General features: G+C 41.8%; 1 protein-coding gene across 1 annotated transcript in view; it reads left to right on the top strand.

Annotated features, from left to right (window-relative positions):
• Nucleotides 1–2,933: 2,933 nt before the first annotated feature.
• Nucleotides 2,934–22,356, top strand: part of NPC1 (NPC intracellular cholesterol transporter 1) — a 24,347-nt gene continuing 4,924 nt past the window's right edge. The window contains exons 1-18 of the mRNA XM_015855421.2: nt 2,934–3,136; nt 9,668–9,790; nt 11,006–11,112; nt 11,548–11,723; nt 12,596–12,763; nt 13,403–13,652; nt 15,500–15,576; nt 16,031–16,401; nt 16,712–16,938; nt 17,353–17,453; nt 17,712–17,814; nt 18,515–18,704; nt 19,088–19,270; nt 19,980–20,094; nt 20,617–20,744; nt 20,836–20,976; nt 21,455–21,544; nt 21,655–21,845. Coding sequence (XP_015710907.1) covers nt 3,056–3,136; nt 9,668–9,790; nt 11,006–11,112; nt 11,548–11,723; nt 12,596–12,763; nt 13,403–13,652; nt 15,500–15,576; nt 16,031–16,401; nt 16,712–16,938; nt 17,353–17,453; nt 17,712–17,814; nt 18,515–18,704; nt 19,088–19,270; nt 19,980–20,094; nt 20,617–20,744; nt 20,836–20,976; nt 21,455–21,544; nt 21,655–21,845 — 2,822 coding nt within the window. The 5' untranslated portion in view covers nt 2,934–3,055. The remainder of the gene's footprint in view (nt 3,137–9,667; nt 9,791–11,005; nt 11,113–11,547; nt 11,724–12,595; nt 12,764–13,402; nt 13,653–15,499; nt 15,577–16,030; nt 16,402–16,711; nt 16,939–17,352; nt 17,454–17,711; nt 17,815–18,514; nt 18,705–19,087; nt 19,271–19,979; nt 20,095–20,616; nt 20,745–20,835; nt 20,977–21,454; nt 21,545–21,654; nt 21,846–22,356) is intronic.

Raw genomic sequence — 22,356 nt, 5'->3', positions numbered from 1 at the left:
CACTAAGACCTTCTAGTCCAACTGTCAGGAATAGTTTGGTGTAGCGGGGCACCAAACGTCATCCTACGGTATGAATTAATATTGGCACCTTCTTACAGGCAGGAAAACTTAATTATGTGTATACCAATTGAGAACCAAAATAAATATCCCCTTCCTTCCAAGGAGACAATCCTTGAAAGCTACGTATAACCTTGGGCTTAAAAGGAGCCTTAAAAAATGTAACTTGACAGATGTCCTTAAGCAAGAACAGCTGGCAGTGGGGACAGGCACTTCTGTGCCACAGAAAAGGCAGTGAGCTGCTGGCAGCATTGATCTGAGTTAAATACTACTTTTTCCTGATTCTAAGCTAACTTAAAGATGAAACAAAGTGCTGACTTCATAACCAACAACACTTGCAACACTCATGCCAGAGAGCTGCTACATCTAGCTTCGTATCCTCATCCCCTAATTGTGGCAGAGAGCTTCAACCAAGACTAAGGGCTGCAATAGGACTGAAGAAATACCCAGCCCTGTTCTGTGGGCTGGTAGTATGCAGAAGCAACACAAACGCAGATAAATGCTCAGGTTTCCACATCTGCCAAGAAAAAAGATTACAAAACTCACTCTGACCAAGACAGGTTTAGTCTGATCAGAGTTTGTTAATAACTCTTTTATTATTGTAATCCACTTTGCTTACTTACTCTTGGGAGTGTAGAAAATCTGGAGGCACTATGTGAAGGGATTGCACTGGAATAACAACATGAATGTACACAGCCTTCTAAACATAGATATCAAGCCAGGATTCAGAGAAAGGCTGAAGTATTACCATCTCTCTGTACTGTAGTAGACAAGTTATATGGTGTATGGTGTTATGGCCTTAATTAGCTCATGGTGGAAACTGCCACAGCAATTTTGCAGTAAAGAATATGGTGGTTGGACTGGACAACACACTGAACATGACTCAACAGTATGAAAAACCAACCACTTCATAGGTTGTACCAACAAGGGTGTAGCCAGTAGGTCAAGTGTTGTTATTCCTCACCGACTCATAACGCCACACCTGGATTCCTGTGACCAGTTTTGAGCTCCCCATAGTTAAAAAAGACACTGATGATCTGGGGCAAGTCCAGCTCAGTTCCTGCATGCTGGCTGAGATAACTGTGGCTTTTCAACCTGGCTCAGGGGACATATTACTGCTCCTCAAGACTATGTAATGGAAAGATGCAGGGCAGCTGGAGTCACGCTCTCCTGACAGGCAAAGTGGTAGCACAGACTCAAGCTGGAATACAGATAAATCTCATTAGGTACAGGACAGAATATTTTACTATCTGTGTAGTCACACGGTGGAACAGTTTGCTCAGAGAGGCTGCAAAGTCTCCATCTCTGAAACAATTAAAACACAAGTGGAAAATTCCCTGTCCAACCTGACCTAAATGTGCTCTGCTTTCAACAGAAAGCTGAACTACAGTGACCCTCAAGATGTTCCTGCCAACATTAATTAGCCTGTGAATATACGATACCAAGGAGAACCTGCATTTTTGTCAGCAGATGGCAATAGCATCTAAATTACGTATTTTATCCCATGAGTATAACGTGCACTAAGGAGCAACAAAGGCAAAAAAGCAGCGGGGGAATCAGTAAGAAGCTGCAGTGAATGTGCCACACCTGCTTGTCGCGTTTCCTTTGAGGCAGATCTGAAACAGATCAGCAGAGTGGAATCTCCTTACACCCAATGATTGCAACAGCGGTCAGGCCAACTGATGTCAGCAGGTCGGCACGGCAAACAGACTCCTGCAAGGCAAACCCAGGGGCAGCAAAGTCCCTGTGAAATCAACACCAAGAGCTGATTTCTGCCGTGCAACCCGAGCTGCCTCCCTTCGACATTATTTTTATTGCAGCTGCACTGCCAAATGGCCAAATACACATGGGACTGTGAGAGTAACGCTTTGAATTTGTGGGTTTATAAGTTTAGAGACAAAAAAAGAGAAGCTTTTGCCTAAGCTGTTACAGTAAAAATACATTATAAGCTATGTGATTAGTACTTCCACGCTTATAAGAAAATAGCAAACATACTGTTGGTACAACCCACACCCTCCCATTCTAAGGAGGCACAATTTTGTTCTGAAGACAGTGGAGCACAGCACGCAGCTGTCACTAAATGTTTAGCCGTGTGGAAAGTAGCAGCAATGGCAAGCCACGAGACTCAGGCAGATCACGAGACCCAACTAAAATAAGTACTTATGAGTTCCCCGAACAGCAAGTTTACTTCCATCTCCAGGGACTGGCTTGCTCAGGACGCAACTATCAGGCGGCCAATGTGACAGGGCTACTTCTGTGGTCATACCACTGTTGTTGAGGCAATGACCGCAGGCTTGAGCCACTGGCCAAACCAAGCCTGCCTCACCTCGACGCACTGCCATCGTTCAGGGCACTTTGCGAGCTGTGGGCACCACAGAATTACAGAATTATCAAGGTTGGAAAAGACCTAGAAGATCATCTAGTCCAACCATTACCAATACTTCCCAGCTAAATCATATTCATCAACACAACATCCAGACGTTTCTTGAACACTCCCGTGGTCGGTGACTCCACCACCTCCCTGCGCAGTGCATTCCAATGCCTGACTACCCTTTCTGAGAAGTAATACTTCCTAATGTCCAGCCTGAATCTCCCCTGGCGCAGCTTAAAACCATTCCCTCTAGTTCTATCACTGATTACACAAGAGAAGAGGCCAACCCCCAGCTCACTACAACCTCCCTTCAGGAAGTTATAGAGAGCAATAAGGTCTCCCCTCAGCCTCCTCTTCTCCACTACGGACTGTATCCATACGGCACCGTGAGGGGCGGCCCGGCCATGGCGTGAGGCGCGACCCCGCCCGCCGCCGGGGAGTGTCGGTCCGCTGTTGGCGGCGGTTGGCGGAGCCGAGCGGGTGCGGCCCCCCCTGCGGGCTGGAAGCGGCTTCGGCGGGACTGTAGCACCGCCCGGCTTGGTTGGAGGAGCGGCCCTTCCGGACCTGCGCGGCCATCTCTCTCTTTCCTTTCTGCTTCTCCTCACTGCCGCCCGTTGCTGCGCCGCCATGGGGGGCCCGCAAGGCAGCCCCGGGCCGGGCACCCGCCGCCTGCTCCTCTTTCTTCTCCTGCTGCTGTCCGTAGCACAGGTATGGGGGTACGGGGGGGAGCAGCGGCGGTTCAGCTGGAGCCGGACGCCTGCGATCCCGTCATCAGGCTGTGTTGTGAGGCTACCGGAGGGGCTGTGGGGTGGTGGCGGCTGGGCTGCGCGGTGTCACCGCAGGGTTGGCTTGGGGGCCCGGCCGGGAGCGCCGCTGAGCCCCGGAGAACGAGATTGATTTTAGCGAGCTTTGTGCCCCGCTGCTGGAGAAAGCTGCGATGAGCCCTGTTATGCAATGCTGGCTGCGTGTGAGTAGCCGTGCAGTCACATGCCTGTGTAGAGCCTTGCGAGTGTCACCGGTGCCTGGTGCGGTTTGCTGCCAGTGTTTACTGTGGAAGGTGGTAGCTCCCCGTGAGGCCTCCCAGTCCGCTGTGCTTCTGTGTGCTCCGAGTTGGAGTCCCTTTGCTAAGTTGCTTTGGGATGGGGACGCCTTAATTACTTTCTCAGACAGTTTGTTTATCTCGTTGTCCAAGGCACCAGTGGAAAAACTTCACTCATAGAAGCTCATCAGTTTATCAGTGACTTGTGGTCTCCAGGTGGGCAGCTGATAGACTTTGCACCTGCCAAGCGCTCCTTTCTGTCATGGTTTTGGTTTTTACTCAACAACGTGAGGATGAGGTGTGGCCTGGGCTGGTACAGTACTAAGAGATGCTGTACTTCAACAGCTCAGCATCCTCCTCCCACCAGGGGTGTGACATGAGTTCCACTGCAGAAAGATCTTGTTGATTTCTACAGCAGAGGATGTGGCTCTGTGGTTTATAAAAGGTTAATATGGCAAAGTGACGGTACAAAACTGAAGGCTGTATGCCTGATGGAAGAAGGCAGAATTGGAGTGGCAGAGCAGGGGAATGAAAACAAACTCGGACTTGAAGTTGTTGCTGTTATCTGTTATTTACAGCCTAACATTCCACAAAGTAGACCTTGATATCTCTCAAAGAGAAGCTGCACCTTCGGCTAGGCTGTATTTGTGTAGTTCTTGCTTGCAGGAGAGAAACTTTTTGAAGGTTTACGCATCCCCTCTCAAGCATACTGGTAGAATATTTCCATGCTTTCTGTTGTGGTGAGGGCCAAACTCATCTCACCTACCCTGCTGCTGGCTGGGAGCTTAACTACCTGCCTATAAGCTGCATTGAGAGCCTCGGCTCTTTTATTATCAACGTCTTAATGTGCTAGGTGGCATTTTGTGTGCTTAGCATCAGCTGATGCAGTTAGTAATTATACCAAAACGCAGGCTGTCAATTAGTGGTTAAGCAAGGCTGGACACTTGTTTCCCATCAGTAACTGGGATCCCAAGCTATGAGGTCAGATTAACTTAAATGATTCTGAAATCCTTCCTGGTGGACATTAGTGGCTGATGCTGCTCGTTCCCTGCCTTGCCAGGTGGTCTGTAGTTTTGTGTGTGGCCTCTGGTGGGAAGGTCTGAAATGCTTCTGTGGGGGAACCTGCATGTCAGGGATTGCAGCATAGCTTCAGAACAGGACGGGAAGAGTAGATGCTTCCTGGAAAATCAGGAATGACTTGTTTGTAGTCATTCTGGATGGAAAGTGAGAAAGATGTTTTAGGAGTGGAGAGATGACTGAGGTGACTGAGTGGAACAGTGCCTGACCTGGCAGTAGCCAGAACATGCCATCTAGGTGTTGTTCCTGTTCCTCTGCAGGGCATCGCAGATATTTTCTTGTGCCAGCTGCTGTTAGGGCCTTGTGCTTTCAGTCTGTGCATGTAGTAGTGCATCTGTCTTTTCTCCCAATAAAATCAAGCCATTGTCAGTTAACACCAGCCTGCTTCCCTGGATACTCAACTACCATCATTATTGTAGGTTTCTCTTCCTATGGAACCATCATGTTCCTGTGATGTGCTTGTATAACTCCAGACTTAGGACTTGTTTTGCCTGGCCAAGAGTACCTAATTATTTTTCCTTCCTGAGGGGAATAGTTGCTTACCCATGGGCAAAGGAACAAGAGGAAGTTAGCTGATGGGGCTTCTCTAGACTGGTTGCTTTTGAACAGAATACTGGAAGAGACAGTGTAAGAACTAGAAATCTGTAGAGTCTTCTTTAGCTCAGGGATCCCCTTCTGATAGGGAGAGCTGTCAGATAGTGGGCAGATTTATGGACTCAACCTGCTTGTCTGCCTCCATAAGCCAATGCTGTTTATTAAAGATGACACAGTACCATGTTCCCTTAGAGCTCAGTTCTTCAAGCTGGGGCATTATTCCACTGTTGAGGGTGGTATGGACTAGATATCAATGGAGTTAAAAGGGGAAGAATGTTATTTCTTGAAATTGCTTGTCTTGCCATCAAATATCTCAATATCATTTTCTATGTTAGATGAAGGAAGGGGGAAACAGCTGTATCTGATGCTGCTGCCTTTTCCATACATTAGCGATCTTAGTTTGGAGAGCCAAACAAAGTTCTCTTGTTTTCTGGAATTTGCAAGGTTACAAGTAGCCTCTGTTTCTATATACAGGGATGTTGTTGTTCTTTGTCTGCTTCGCAGCTACATAATCACTGCTGATAGCTCATGTTTCTGCAAGCATTGAAGGTTATGGGTTTGTTTCAAAGTGCAGTTGGAGAAACTTGGACCAAAGCAAATGTGTTTATGATCTGTTGAAACGCCGGTTCTATTACAAACAAATGATAATGTCTGGGAACAGGAAAGTTGTAACAGAACCTGTGTGGAGTGTTATTGATAGTCATGGAATGATAACGTGTTCTTATGTACAAGTTTGCTATTGGGATTCCTGGAGCCCAGACGTGAGGTGAAGCTTTTGTTTAGACAGAGAAATTCAACCAGAAGTAGGAGTTTACTTTCCTCAGCTCTGGGTAATGGGAGGATAGTGTTAGTGCCAGGTGGTTTCTGAACTCTGCTGGGGGCAGGGGGAAGCTGCTTTAATTCAAAGGTAACTTTCTATTGCTTGCAAGAGTACTCATGAAAGACTCATTTCAAGATACTGAGGACTTGATGTGGTCATGTGGGCTTGCGGTGAAGCCTTCTGGAGTATCTTGTGTTGTTTAGAGGGGAATTAGCTTTTCATTGTGTCCTGGGACCAGGGGAACTTCTGCATGTTTAAGCATGATGATTAAGAGACTTGGAAGCCTGACTCTATCAGCAGCAGCTTTGTTGGCTGTGACTTATTTACAATGCCAGTTACTCATTTGTATCTTTTCCTACCTGTGAAGGTATGCTTGTCTGGAAGAGTGGAGAGAACAAAGTACTTATTGTGACTTACCCTCTGTTAGAGGGCTTTGGGGAAAGAACTTTCAGCTCTATCTTATCAGTGATGAAGTAGTTATTTAGTGACTGGTAGTATCCCTGCTTGCTCTCTGATGAGCCCAGCACTCTCCCATACTTTGTAGCTGACTCAGAGGTGAGCGTGCTGTTCGATTGCCGCTGTCTGAGGGCTGTGTTGCAGACTTCTGACTGATGACTTTTTGATTGGCTTTTATGCATACTGACCCAGTTCTTGTAAATCAGGTAACACCTGAGCCCTATCAGCCCAGGGAGGTAATTCAAACTCCTTTTAGTGAGATCCTGCTGGGTCACATTGTGAGTCTCTGTTCACTGGAATTGGACTATTGGTGTTTACACTGAAGTACAATGAAGTTTTATAAGTTACAGTTCTAGGTCTAAGTGATCTATTACAAGCAACTGACACATTCACCCTCTCTAAACGGGCCAAAAGTCTGAGAGAAGTGTCTTGTTTTTTTCCACTGTAAGTTTTATCCATCTCAGACTTCAGTAATGAGGCTCTAAGCTGTATATTCAAATTACAAGTATAAACAGCCACTAAGGCAAAATACCTTGTCTTGCTTTATTTTCTTAAGTGTTTAGCTGAATGCTTCTTCTTGCATGACCTCTCGTGTGAGGAAGCTGCTTTATTTTTCATCCTGGAAATGATAGCAGAAAGACTTAAAGGTGAATTTGTTATCATGTAGTTGTCTATAATACAGTCCATACTTGATTTTGTTGTACCTGTGTAGTTAAAACCAAGGAGCTGCTAACTCAGAATAGTAATTGCATTGGTAAAAGCAGCAGAACTTACCAGTCTGCCTGATGTGTTAACTGAAATTAAAGTAAAGCTTCCTACTGTAGAAGTGCCCTCCCTGAAAACCTGAAGATTTCTGTGTGAATAGTGAAGTTTTCTTCTTTGGAAGAAGTCTCTTCAGAAAGAGGAGGTTGAGCTCTGGAATTTCACAATCAAGATGTGTTCAATTCAGAAACTTGGTGCAGCACAGAAGGTGTTTTGAGACATGATTGCAAACCATTCTAGACTAAATGTGACGACCTGATTGAGATACAAGAAATGCCTAATCCAGTCCTCACTGGTAGTAATAAGCAGCTCAAGTCTTTGCCCTTTCCTAAGAATAGTAGTTAGTCTTTGTTTCTCGAGGAGGTGATTCAGTTGCTTCTGACGTTGGTGTAAGTCTTCCTTCTGCTAGAAGGTTTATTTGCTGATAGAACTGGTCTGTATAGATGCAAGGAAGCAGAGGTCGAGTTGATGACTTCGCACATAGTTGGATGTAAGCTTAGACACTGAGTTTTGTTATTTGTGAAATGAATATACATTGTGTTTCTATGGGCAGTCTCCAAGTTGCTATTGTGATTTAGCTTCTTGGCTTATCACAGAATGACCCGGGTTGGAAGGGACCTCAAGGATCATGTAGTTCCAACCCCCCTGCCTGGCAGGGCCACCAAACTTATGCTGGATGTTAGACATATATAAGAATATGGGAATACTTAACAGCTGGTTACAGATTTAGTTACAAGAAATACTTAAGTAGATAAGCAAAGTAGCAGCAGTCTTGTGTGGTACTTGGGTTGAATTCTGAATCGCTGGTTTACAGTGAGTGACTTGGGTTTGAGCTGTGTTCCTAGGTTAAGTTAAAGGGAGAAACTAACAAGTTCAGGTAAGCAAACATTTATCAGACATGAGAATCCAATTACTAGTATGCCTTTGCAAAGAATTTGGTGTGATTCAGCATAGGAATGGATGTCATGGAAGCACTATTGTAATCATAGGTAGCTCTAGGATGTGATGAATGCAGCCTTTCAGGGTCCTCCCCAGTCAGTAAACAGATTTATTCATGGTCCAGCACTCAGTTCAGCAGTCTGCCCTTGCTGCATAAGCATATGATGTTTCTACAGATGCGAAGTCAAGGCTGTTCAGGAGATAAAAATAGGTCAGTTATCTTTAAAACCGTACCACACAGTGTTCTGATGCTTGTTTGCTTGCAGGAACACAGTACATGTTTATGCGGTCCACATTCTGTTTGCATCCCAGGTGTTTAGCAAAACTCTAGAGCTGTTCTCAAGCTTTCACTATAAACAGTTTGTTGTTGTGTTCATTCTTAAAGGTTTTAACTTCAAGAATAAATACCCTGATTTAGTGCTTCAGATGTCTCAGTGCAAGCACTAATGAGCAGAAATTCAAGGCATTCAAGGTGCAGTTGTGCGCTTTCAATTCCCTTTATTTTATGCATACAGTAAAGAACTGATTTGAAGTTCTTTAGTAATATCCAGTCCTAAGGATCTGTAAAATGCTGCTTTGCCTTCCCTGTTTGGATGTGGCGTGTTTTTTGTCCACAAGTGCTGATGGAGGGCATCCCTTCGGTTTCTTGCAATAAATGATGTTCTATGGTGAGTGCAGAGCCGTGAAGTCCTGTTTTGGAATCCTATTATGCCGTTGCTTCCTCTGAATCTGTCAGTGAGTGGATGAATGTGCAAGAAGGACTAAAAGGTTGTAGGGAGAACTGAAAATGTTACGTGTGGACAATGTACTTCCTTTCATGTTCACTGACTCACACTCTAAAATAAGTTTAACCCGCTAATCATGTGCACTGTTCTACATGAAGAAACAGTTTTTTCCCTTTTGTTTGGGAATGCTTTGCAAGTATTGGTTTAGGGTTTTTCTTCAGTAACTCTTGCACTTAGGAATTATGCAGTCTGTGACTGGGCAGAGAGGGGTGGAATTCTGAGCTGGAGGTACAACGCTGTGTTCATATATGACCTCATTGCAGCCTTTCATTATCTGAAGGGAACCTACACCCAGGAGGGGAGTAAACTCTTCGAAAGGGCTGACAATAGCAGGACATGGGGAATTTTAAATTGAAAGAGGGAAGATTTAGGTTGGATGTTCAGGGGGAAGTTCTTCACTAGGAGAGCCCTGGAACAGGCTGCCCAGGGAGGTTGTGGATGCCCCGTCCTTGGAGGTGTTCAAGGCCAGGTTGGACGGGGCCCTGGGCAACCTGATCTAGTAAATGTGTATGTTTGGTGGCCCTGCCAGGCAGGGGGGTTGGAACTACATGATCCTTGAGGTCCCTTCCAACCCGGGTCATTCTGTGATATATGCCATGTCAATACATGCTTTCCTCGATGGATGCTTTCTGTAGCATGAACATCTAAATTACAAGTTATCTAATCTGGGTTATAAATGGCTGTTGGAATAGTAGTGGAGCAGTAATATGCAAACTGTCTAGAAGTTGAAAAATTCATTAATAATTACTTACCTGGTGTTGATTTAGGTACTTCCACAACAGTGCATCTGGTACGGAGAATGTGGAGTTGCATCTGGAGACAAAAGATACAACTGTGCTTATAATGGACCACCTATAGATCTACCAGAGGATGGCTATGACTTGATGCAGGTGAATACACTTCTCTTGTACTTCTGAGTTCTGTTTCGGGTTTTGTTGGACCCGCACTGTGACTTTTAGCCATATCATATTCACTTGGTTGAAAGGTAAACGTTGATTCTCTCATTTCTCAGATCTAGCTTGTAGCCCCAGCTGTGTGAAGGTGATAGACTGCTGTTTCTATACAGGTATATGAGATGCCTCCAAACCATGTGATCTACATACAAACTTTCACAAACAAAATCTTAAATGTAGGAATGCTGCACTTTCCTGCTTATTTTCTCACTGCTTTGAGCACTTGCACTACTTAGTCTGACTGTTTTTAGGACTCTGATTTGTGACATTTATCAGTTATGTCCTTTGTATTTCTAATGGAGAAGACTAAAAGTGTATTCTGGCAGATAATTGTTCTGATCCCTTCCTTAATTAGGAAGGCAGTGACTGACACCAGCCATTCAAATGGAGCAAACTTTGTCCAAGTTCTGTTTCTGCAGCTGTGTCTAGTATTAAACAGTGTTTCCCTATTGGGGTTTCTGTTTTCAGAATGATGAAAAATGAAGTTAAAATAGTTTCTGGATTTGATGCACAACATAGGATGATATTGCCAGACTTGTCTTCTGGCAGATGGTGATTTGAAGCTTTAGTGTGGAATAACTACAAAGTAATGGCTTGGCTGTCAGCAGTAACAAATTAAATATGTAGGTGAGCTGACTGTGTTACACTTTTGGAGGACTTAATAACATAGAAGAAATGTACGGTATAGATTACACTAGTGTTAAAATAAATGCATTACTTGTTTATAAACTGGCTATTAAATAGTTCTTCCAGGTAATCGGTGACTCTGCTTAGTGGCTTGCCTTCTAAGGCTTGAGAATCTGATGCTGTTCAGGAGATGCATTGAAGGATAAGCTGCAGGAATGCTTCAGAGTTGGATAAACTTGTCCTCTTACTAATAGACTCTCAGCTACCATTATCATTCTATATATAGACCCCAGTGACTAAAGATCATCTGAAAGAGCTTTTTAAAGGAAATGATACCCTGAATAATACCAATGGTTCTTCTGTCCATGTTCACTAATGAATCTCACTGGCTGGACTGATTCTTTCATCTCTCACAACTACAATTATCCTCTGCAACATGCTGAAATAAAACTAATGAGTTTTGAGATCTTAAGCATGCTTTTCCTTCTTTCCCCTGTGCTCATCTCGGTATTATTTATATTTCAGGAACTCTGTCCAGGTTTATTCTTTGGCAATGTCAGTACTTGCTGTGATATCCTTCAGCTTCAGACTTTGAAAAACAACTTGCAGCTGCCTCTACAGTTTCTTTCCAGGTATGTTAATGAATGGCAAAGCAGCTAGAGCTTTTTAAAATTAGAAAGCACATCAGGCCACTTCAGCTGAAGCAAGCTGTAGATATAGTAATTTCATTTAAAGCCTTATTGCAGTGAGCTCTTGAAAAGACTTTATCCCTGTCAGGAAGCTTTAACTCTGTGAAGCAACTTCTTACAGTCTAGACTGAGTGAGTTGGCATAAACACTAGTGCAGTTTGTCTTGAGCTACTTCATTAGTAACAAAGCCTTCAGAAGAGGGTGAAAAAAGTGCTGTACAGTCTTATTCAGTTTCTCTGTATTAATATATTAAATACAAACTTTAAATGCTTTGTTTTATAACTGAGCAGAATGTTTACACTTGGTGTGTAAATCAAATCAGATATGCTTCATCTTTACCTCTTAATCTGATTATTGTTCATTAACTTTCCTACCCAGGTGTCCATCATGTTTCTACAACTTGATTAACCTCTTCTGTGAACTGACTTGCAGTCCAAATCAGTCTGACTTTTTGAATGTTACAAGCACCATCCCTTATTATGATCCAGTTTCAAAAGAAAACAGAAGTAGTATTACAGAGCTGCAGTACTTCATTGGAGAACGCTTTGCAAATGGTGAGTAAGCAATATACTGATGCGCTTTTATCAAGGTAACAAGATCAAGCCTCTTTTAGGACACGCTGGGAGGTGAACAGGGGACAACTGTCTTTTGTAGTATAAGGCATTAAGCAGATGCCAATAGGTCTCCCTTAAAACATCTACATTTGATAGCAGACATTGCACTGATACTTGTAGTGTTTTTGAAGGTTCAGCTGAGATTGAAAGTCTATATTTTTAATAGCTGATAACTGATTTCTTTATCTTCAGAAAAGTGAAGTTGTTTCTGAGTATCACAAGCGTACCTAATGTTGGATCTATTTGGTAGTGAACTTTCTACTGTGAATTGCCTGATTTCTGAGGCATACAGTTAGTTTCACTGCAAAGTGAACTATTCTAGTCTCTTGTCAAATCCAAGTATCTTTTTCCTAAAAACAAGTAGTTTAGGCTGTATTTTACTTTTATGGCAAACGTGAAGAATTAATTTGGTCTCTGTGTTTTTTGTACAGTGGCATGTAAGTAAGTCATGAGGCATTTGAAAAAGACTTACGGCCTACGACTCAAAAGTTCCTGAAGTACTGTCTCAGTCATAACTTCTCCCAAAGAGAAATTTCATGTTAGAAGGAACAGGATCTAATAAAGAAGGTTCTGGTACTGTAGATCAGATTCAGCAGGCCTGCTTAGACTAAGATGTAGTGTTTTGTTACAGCTAACCTTAATTGCTATAAATAGAGCTGAAAGCATTACCTTGTTATCTTACAGTATTTTCTCTTGAAAGCTGTAAGCATTTTCTTTTGAACTTCGAGTCTTCACTTAGTTCCCAAACTCAGAACTCTTGCTCGAGTGCTAATACTGATTTAATGACATCTGTCTTCATATGTTGTTTCTAGAAATGTATAATGCCTGCAAAGATGTTGAGGCTCCATCAAGTAATGTTAAGGCACTGGGGCTGCTGTGTGGAAAGGATGCCAAAGACTGCAATGCTACCAACTGGATTGAGTACATGTTTAATAAGGATAATGGACAAACTCCTTTCAGCATTATTCCCATCTTTTCAGGTAAAAAATAAATACATAAATAAATAAATGAAGGGGAGAAAACAAGAATTGGCTGTGAATCTTCTGTCAGAGGCCGTATGCAATAGTTAGTATGCTAACTCATTAAACATCTGCCTAGTAATGACTACCTGCAGTCAGGCTTTCAAAGCAGTGTAGCCTATACTGAATCTTATTTATTTTTTACTTCAAAGTTGCAATCGCTTTCTGTTCAGCTTACTACTGCAGGTGCTAAAACTCAATGAGAGGTGGACTGATCTTAGAGAACTGGATAGTTTCTATTCTTTGGCAATCTAGGGCAATACTCTGATCTTTCATGGTTTTAATAAGGAAGTTGTTCTGTTCCTCAGTCTGAACAGATGGGGGCAAGGGTTTTATGACAGCTTGTTGCTAGGGGCGGTAGGAGTGCTTGTTAGTTCTTCAGATTAAAGTGTTCTAAAAACATGATTACTAGGTATATGTATCTAAGGAGTTTTAGTGCCTGCATGGAGGAAGGGAATAGTTTTACCTGCTGCAGGACAAGAAAAGCTACGACTTATGAAAGGGACTGTCACGTACAGGGTTCATTTTGAACTAGAAAGCTTGTATTATAGAAATTTTTACCTGGTAGTAAACTGACTCTATAACTTTGATATTTCATAGATGTTCCTGTCCATGGAATGAATCCTATGAACAATGCTACCAAAGGCTGTAATGAGTCTGTGGATGATTCAACAGGGCCATGCAGCTGTCAAGACTGTTCAATTGTTTGTGGTCCAAAACCTCAGCCACCTCCGTTACCTGTTCCTTGGCTTTTATTTGGTTTGGATGCTGTGTATATCATCATGTGGATCTCTTACATGGGGTTTCTACTCATATTTTTTGCTCTAGTTTTTGGAGTCTGGTGTTACAGGTAAAACACTTCAGATGTACAGCTCTGAAAGTAATTTGCTTCTTTGTGAGAACTTTGCTTATGCTTCAAGGATCACCCAGCCTAAAGTCGTGTTGTGCGGCAGGTGCTTATGCATGCAGAGGCTGTTCTGATACTTAAAAGTATGGTGTAGGAAGTGAATGCAGAAGCCTTTAACTGACATGAAACTTTCATATGTTGCCTAGCTCAGGACCAAGTAGGCTAACTTTCAACTTGCATAATGTAATTGTAGGAGCTCAACTCATAGTCACTGGGAGCAATACCTGATATTGCTGGTCACGTGCAGTTACAGCAGACTTGTGCATTTGAGTTCATGCTCATGAAAATCTGAGGAAATGCGTATGTTTGCTTCCCCTGATTGACATGAGGCTTTTGTGGTATAGAGTAAAGTCTCACTTGAACTGTATCAGTTTTTCTGGATGGTATGAATTAAGATATCAAAGAACTGCCTTCCAGGAGTGAAGTAAGCTACAATCACACGTCAAACTCTAGACACCAAAGGGCTTTACAAAAGTGCTTGAAACCAGGTCAGTCCATTAATATCTTGGCTACAGCAACTGCATTTAAACAAGCTTGTCCTGCTCACTGTTAAACTGTGCTGCTGCCATCCTGTTCTTTTCCTCAAACAATGTTTTTCGTGAAGTAATAGAAGTGACCTAGGAAATTCCAGTGATGGAGAGGCCTGTTTGCCACAAATGTGGTTTCATTAAACCCTCCATTACTCCTGGCTATTGTTACATATGAAACGAAGTATTTGTACTCTCCCCACCTGACTTGGTCAGGTCATGTGGCTGGGGGAAGAATCACTGAAATGAAAGTTTATTGAAGATTATTAACTTGCAGAAACTCAACTCGCAATCCCTAGGAGACAGCAATATCAGATTCTGGTGGCCACATAGCTATAGCAGACCAACTGGAATGTATGTTTAGACTAATGCTTGTACCAAAACAATCACTGCCCTTACAGATAATTGCTAGCTGCTTTTCTCTTTTATCCTGTTCTGAAAATACTAACACTGAGCTTCCCATGATTACAGTATTTTTAAAGTAATGCATAGCAAGCAGCTTCTCTGTGCTACACAATGCTCTTTAGTAAGAACAGAAGCTGCTATGGTTATAAATGCTTTGGTGTGGTTGTACTAGCCATCCTGAGCAGTGGAAGCCTATTAGTATTTACTGATAACGTTTTCTAGAGGTTTCAACTAACATCCTTAAGTAGGGTTGAACTTTTCAGTGCAACTTTAATACTGTTCAGTTATGACTAAGAATCTAAAATTGCTATGTAATAAGCTTGAAACTGTGTGGACAAGTGTGTACAACAAACCTATGCCATGCAATATAAGCAATATAGGTCAACTATAAGTGTTCAATGCCTTCAGGGCAGAAAAAGAATGCTTTTTCGTCTTGTTTTGCTTTGCCATTTTGTCAGTCTGAGTACATGTAACTTGAGCTATTAATGAAGTCAGGTATTTCTAATGTGGATGTCTCTTGCTAGGGATCAAGCTCTTTTAATCCTTCTAAACAGATTACAGCCTTGACAGCTGTCTCATGCTTTTCCAGCTTGGATCAATAACACGTTCCCTATGTAAAGTTTAGAACACCAGTAGCATTCAGAGCAGGTAGAACCTCCTTAAAATGATTAATACAGAGTGATAACATTAGCAGGACAGCACAGTCTACTTGACTGACTGGGGGTAGAAGGGACAAGATGCCTACAATTACTGGATGAGTCATATGCCCAATTTACTACTAGCTTTGGAAACTATTTCTGCTGTACGTATGCAAGAAATCTTGTGAAATTAGGGTTAACAGTCTTTTTTCTCTTACAGGAGGCGGCATTTTGTCTCTGAGTATACACCAATTGACAGTAATGTAGCCTTTTCTGTGAACTCTCATCGTGACAATGGTATGTCTTGGATAAAAGCATCAGATTTATTAAAATTGGCTTAAATTTTTCCACTTCTATGGGTAGACTTGAACGTTTAGCTTTGCTAGCCCATATAATCAGTTCCTAAATGACTCTATTTAGATTGCCTGGCTAGTATTGCTCTAGGTTTGCAGTAATACTTAACTCTATTTTACTGGATGCCAGAAGCCCTTGCTGCACAGGTTATGGATGTAGTAATGCTGCTATGGAGTTCTGGAGTGCTTTGTATCTTCTTGCATTGAAAGAGGCAGTGTAATTACGAGCTGGCCTCTGGCCTTTGCCCTCAGTCAAAGGTTAATCCCTGGATCTGACCATCAGTGTAAATGCTTCTTCCAGTGCTTACTACAGAGAGTAAAATCTTAGCTGTTTCACTGTGTTTCAAGGAAATACTGTTAAACCGATTACTCAAACATTCCGTATTTACTTCTTACAGGGAAAATTACCTGTGGTGAGAGGCTTGGTGAAAGGTTTGAGAATGGCCTGAAGATGACATTTACATCATGGGGTGCTTTCTGTGTCAGAAATCCACGCCCAGTTATCCTCTTCTCTGTGGTCTTTATTGCGATGTGCTGTTCAGGCTTTGTATATATTAAAGCAACTACAAACCCTGTAGATCTCTGGTCAGCTCCAAGCAGCCAAGCCCGCAAGGAGAAGGAATACTTCGATAAACACTTTGGGCCTTTCTTTCGTACTGAGCAACTTATTATTCAAGCCCCAAACAGCCATCCAGACATCTATTCACCTTACCCATCAGGAGCAGATGTGCCTTTTGGACCTCCACTCAATAAAGATATTCTCCATCAGGTAACTGGAACTTCGAAAGAAAAAACCCAAACATTGATAACAGGTGTAATCAGAAGGAGTTGTCTTCCATCTGTAAGGTGATATGTCTAGCCAAATAGTCATTAATTATATCCAGGTACATCAAAAATCATGCTATAAAATCCTTATTTGCTGTAATCCTTACTGTAAAAGCAACAGTGACTTGTGCACTCCTATTGACTTGCTGTGGCCTTCAGAAACATCTAGAAATGTAGTATACACTTAAGAATAGCAAAAGAAAGCATTTTCCTTATGAGATAGGACTTAAATTCAATTTTATTTCTTTTTCCAGGTGCTTGATTTGCAAGATGCTATTGTAAACCTAGCTGCATCTTTTGACAATGAGACTGTAATGCTGAAGGACATTTGCCTGGCTCCTCTTGCTCCCTACAACAACAACTGCACCATATTCAGTGTACTCAACTACTTCCAAAACAGTCATTCTGTTCTAGATCACACTGTGGGGGATGAGTTCTTTGTCTATGCTGACTATCACACTCACTTCTTATATTGTGTTCGGTAAGCAGCACGATTAGGTGTTTTACAAACTGTAGGCAAGCTGAAATCTTTTCATGCTGGCAGACAAAACTAGTCAGTTCTTGCCGTTTCCTTGAAGTACTCATCCCTTTTTCAATCCACAATACTGTGTTAAAGTACAGGTCAGCATAGTGTATTTGTCTTATTACTTCTCTGCTTAGTACTTAGCATGTTTCAGACACTTCTGATAAATAGAATTCTGATGGACAAGACAGACACTAAGCTTTCATTTAAGTTTGTAGTGAGATAGAAGCCAATCCTTTCCTTAGAGGCTTAGAAGACCAGCAGTTTTATCTTATTTCCTTTTGGACAGTTATAAAACATCAGCTTCTTACTGTTTTTGTCTATTGGTGCTGTGCTTCACTTGCTGATAACTATTGCTGGTCATCTCTTTAGGGCTCCAGCATCACTGAATGACACAAGTTTGCTTCATGATCCTTGCTTAGGAGCATTTGGTGGGCCTGTCTTTCCATGGCTGGTGTTAGGGGGATATGATGGTAAGTGACAAAACAGTGTGCAGTTAAAATCTCCAGCACATTCTTGCTTGCTGTCTTTAGTGTTGAGGTTGCATTCTCATTGACATGACTGTTCAAAAGCACTCCCGAGAAAATTTTATTTATTTATTTGGTCAATCAATAGAATTATAGTGGTGGGATTACTTTGAACAATACCCTTTAAAGCTTAATTACACCTGCCTATGCTAGAATGTAAGTTCAATTTCATAATGCCTGGTTCTTTTTTTTTCTATTCTACAGGTGATAACTATAATAATGCTACTGCTCTTATTATTACTTTTCCTGTTAGTAACTACTACAATGATTCCAAGAAGATGATGAAAGCCCTGGCATGGGAAAAAGAGTAAGTAGCATTCTTCTATTCTGAAATGTATATAGAAATTAAAGCAACTTTTAAACATAAATGCATGCAAAACACCTGTACTATACTGACAGTTTATTGGTGTAACTACAGGGAAGAAAGACAGAGAGCTGTTGGAAAGGGTCCAGAGGAGGGCCACAAAGATGATCAGGGGGCTGGAGCACCTCCCCTATGAGGACAGGCTGAGGGAGTTGGGCTTGTTCAGCCTGGAGAAAAGAAGGCTGGGGGGTGACCTCATTGCAGCCTTTCAGTACCTAAAGGGTACCTATAATCAGGAGGGGAGTAAACTCTTTGAAAGGGCTGATAATAGTAGGACAAAGGGAAATAGTTTTAAGTTGAAAGAGGGAAGATTTAGGTTGGATGTTAGGAGGAAGTTCTTCACTAGAAGAGGGATGAGGTCCTGGAACAGGCTGCCCAGGGAGGTTGTGGATGCCCCATCCTTGGAGGTGTTCAAGGCCAGGTTGGACGGGGCCCTGGGCAACCTGATCTAGTAAATGTGTATGTTTGGTGGCCCTGCCAGGCAGGGGGGTTGGAACTACATGATCCTTGAGGTCCCTTCCAACCCGGGTCATTCTGTGATTCTGTGACTATGACTGGTCAAAAGGTTCCCTTCATCCGATATATTTTATTTATTTTTTTTAAAGTATGACTGACTCTTCCCTTTTTTTTTTTTTTCCCTAAGGTTTATTAACTTTTTGAAGAACTACGATAACCCAAATTTGACTATATCATTTTCTGCTGAACGGAGCATTGAAGATGAAATCAATCGTGAAAGCAGGAGTGATGTCAGCACTGTTGTAATAAGCTATGTTGTAATGTTTGTGTATATCTCCATAGCTTTGGGACATATCCAGAGCTGGGGAAGGTTGCTGGTATGTTTACTGTTCTCATTTCTTTAAACTATTTTTGCTTTAAATAGCTTTCCAGGTAGTTTTGCTGACAAGATGAAACATAAGTGTTCATAAAGCATTGAGTCCTCTTTGGGCAGGAGCTGAAGGAGGCATTGTCTTGTTATACTTGACAATTTACTTGTGCTTCATAGCCTCTACTAGATCTATTTTCATTTGGTACATGCAATTAACTTCAACTATTAAGGCTTTTAGCTCCAGGTTTAAGTACTCTGGCTCTTCAAAAGAACCAGGGAAGTAAGCTTCTTACTAACTGCATTCTACATAAGAATGTGTTTTTCTGCCTTTGCTATAGTCTCTTATGTGGTGATGCTGGTTTGGCTAACAGTCATTAAAACTTTTTTTAGGTGGATTCAAAGATCTCCCTGGGCATCGCAGGCATCCTGATCGTCCTGAGCTCAGTGGCATGTTCCATAGGCATTTTCAGTTACTTTGGAGTCCCGGTGACACTAATTGTGGTAGAAGTTATTCCCTTCTTGGTGCTGGCTATCGGGGTGGACAACATTTTTATCATAGTCCAGACACTTCAGGTATTTATTACTTTGTGCAGTTTTATAAATGTTTATTTCTTATTTTTTAAATTACCATTCTTTAGAGTAGAAAGTCTTCAGTGCTCGGCCCAATGTGAGCAGCTCTAGATTCTCATTGGATATCTAGTAGCATGGAAGAAAGCCAAGACTGTGCAGTTGCTCTTCACCCCTTCCAGAATGAAGTTAAAAGCCTTTACTCATGCTTAGCTATTGATTGATACTAAATTTGTTTAATTTGGCTTCTAGTATGCATCTAAGGATATGTGAGTGAGTTTAGTATCTCCCTTGCTTAGTTGTAGAACTCTTGCACTATTTTAATATTTCAGTGCATTATGAGTAGTGATCATTTACTAAACTATATGCTCATATCAACTTTTGACGGTAATATTCAGTGGGTGGGTAATCTGCTTTCCAACTTAACAGGCTTGATAAAGTGCTAAAACAAACCCTGGCACTGCTTCTAGTGGATGTGTGGCTTTGGCTGAGGTGCTGAATTTGCCTCAAATGTAACTTAAAATATTGTAGTAAGGCAATAAGGGTGGGAGTGAGGGAAGTGTTCATGCTGTACTTGTATTAGAGAATCAGCTTATATAACATTTATCAGTGCTGCATTGATAACTCACAATCTGGAATATTTGGATATTTAAAGGTATACAAAATAACTTAGTAGGAATCATGGAACTTATTAACTTATTATCTGTCAAAACAGAGAGATGAGCGTCTTGAGGGTGAAACTCTTGATAAACAGATTGGCAGAGTCCTGGGAGATGTGGCACCTAGCATGTTTCTCTCATCTTTTTCTGAGACTGTGGCTTTCTTCTTAGGTAAGGCCCTTATCTTCAAATGTTATGGAAGTTGCATCATACTTGCATATTGTAAGAATAACTGTAGCACTAAAACATAAACAGAGCAGAAGTTGTAGAGGAAGCTTTAGCTTCACTTTTTCGTTGTTGTAATCAAATTTAGTTGCTTCTCAGCTGGAGATGGATCTAAGACTACTGGCACAGTGAAGTTCTGTATAAAGAACCTGACAGGTTCAGAATCAGTTTTGATTAAACAGCTGGAGCTTTGTACTGTATTGTTACTACAGCTGAAAATTTGGTGCTGGAAATAAACCAAATATCAGACTGACGCTTTCGTTGCACTTAATGATCTGCTTGGAAAAAAGATGCCCCTGTGATATAATTTACTTGAGATTCAGTATGTTGGAGGCATATCTTATGCTGGCACCCTTCAAGTGTAAATCAAACTTACTGTATGACAGGGCTGGTTTACATCTAAAGTCATTTGCTGTTGGCTATCCCATAGTAGAGGGAACTTACTTGTTAAACTGGCTTGCTTTTCAGGGACACTGTCTACCATGCCAGCAGTCCGCACGTTCTCTCTGTTTGCTGGAATGGCTGTGCTCATAGATTTTATCCTTCAAGTCACCTGCTTTGTAAGTCTCCTGGGCTTGGATATTAGGCGCCAAGAGGTGAGTATAACTACATCTGTAACTTGTGTATGATGGGGGTGTCATCTGCAGAACTGTACTAAAACTGGCTTATTTTGCAATCCATTTCTAGAGGAATAGACTAGATATTCTGTGTTGCATCAAAGGCAGTGAAGAAATGAGGGGAGTCCAACGCTCCGAGAGCATCTTATTTCTGTTCTTCAAAAACTTCTATTCTCCATATCTGCTTAAGGATTGGATGAGACCCATAGTGGTATGTATACTGTGTTTAAAGCAAGCAGCCATCTAAACCTGAGCAAGAATGCTGTGTCTGAAAGTTCTATATTGAAGAAATATCTTCAGTAACAAAACAAAATTCTAGTATTTTTTTTACTTCAGCATTAGTATTGGGATGAGATTTCATACCTGCAAGAGTACCTCTATGCTGTATTAATCCAGAGTCTTACTGTTGCCAGAGAGAACAGTGTCTGGCTCAGTTTGAAGTTATGGTGCTTATTTACAGAAGGCATTCAGCATATCTTTTGCTGTTACCTTCCGTGCCTAAATTCTTCCTTAGGAAATCAGTCCCTTTTGTAACCCTGGGTTTTACTGCTATTGGTTTACTAAACTTGAGTTTAAGCTAGGACCTTTTTATATTGGTAAATTACAGAACTCACAATATTAGTAGATTCTAGAACTCTCTTGCTTGTTGATTTTACAGTTTTCTCTTCCTGAACCTGCTTTCTTTGCAGATTGCCTTGTTTGTGGGTGTTCTGTCATTCAGCACAGCAGTGATACACAACGTAGAGATTGGACTTGATCAGTCTCTTTCAATGCCAGATGTAAGTCTTAAGACCATGTGTCTGCTCTTCAATTTGAAGTTGAAATTGAAGCTTGATGTCTTGTGCTACCTCAGTATTATGTAACAGTAACTGAAAGCTTTCTCTTTAAGGATTCCTACGTAGTGAATTACTTCCAACAGTTCAGCAAATACATGCACACAGGTCCTCCTGTCTACTTTGTTCTAGAAGAAGGGCACAACTACACCTCTCTGGAAGGGCAAAACATGGTGTGTGGTGGAACGGGATGTAATAATGATTCACTTGTCCAGCAAGTCTTCAATGCTGCAGAAATTAGTAGCTAGTAAGTATTTTGTGCTTTTTTCTACATGGAAGAGATGTAGCTGACCAGTGTGTCTGTTAAGTTTAGAAACAGCTGTTGATTGCACCACTGGCATTGTAGTATTCACTTTATACTGAGGCTTATGGTGGGCGGAAGGGAAGAAGCTGTGGCAGTCTCCTAGATGAGGCTGGATCCTGTCTGGACTGGTAGGATGTACTGATGTACTTTGCTTTGGAAAAGGGCCTTGATGATCCTTTGAGGAGTCGTGAAGCATCAGAGGAAAAACTCATGAAAGCCTCTCAGTGTATTTGTATGTGAAAGTGAAACCTAGCAAAGCTTATCTTCTAAATTTGGATAAGCCAGCCTAACAAATCTGTAATATGTTGGCACCTGTAAATGGAAAGTGCATTTGTATCACAGCAGTAAGTGTAAATGAAGACAGTATCTTCTGAGTTCAGTTTGCTGTAGTTCAGAGGTTTTCTGTCTTCCTGATAAAATGGAGAGCGCTGCTTGATCAAAAAGGCAGTGATAG

This window comes from Coturnix japonica, chromosome 2 (assembly GCF_001577835.2).
Source record: "Coturnix japonica isolate 7356 chromosome 2, Coturnix japonica 2.1, whole genome shotgun sequence".
In the NCBI taxonomy this organism is placed as follows: Eukaryota; Metazoa; Chordata; class Aves; order Galliformes; family Phasianidae; genus Coturnix; species Coturnix japonica.
The sequence above is the reverse complement of the archived record's forward strand: the minus strand, read 5'-3'. Positions and strand labels throughout refer to the sequence as shown.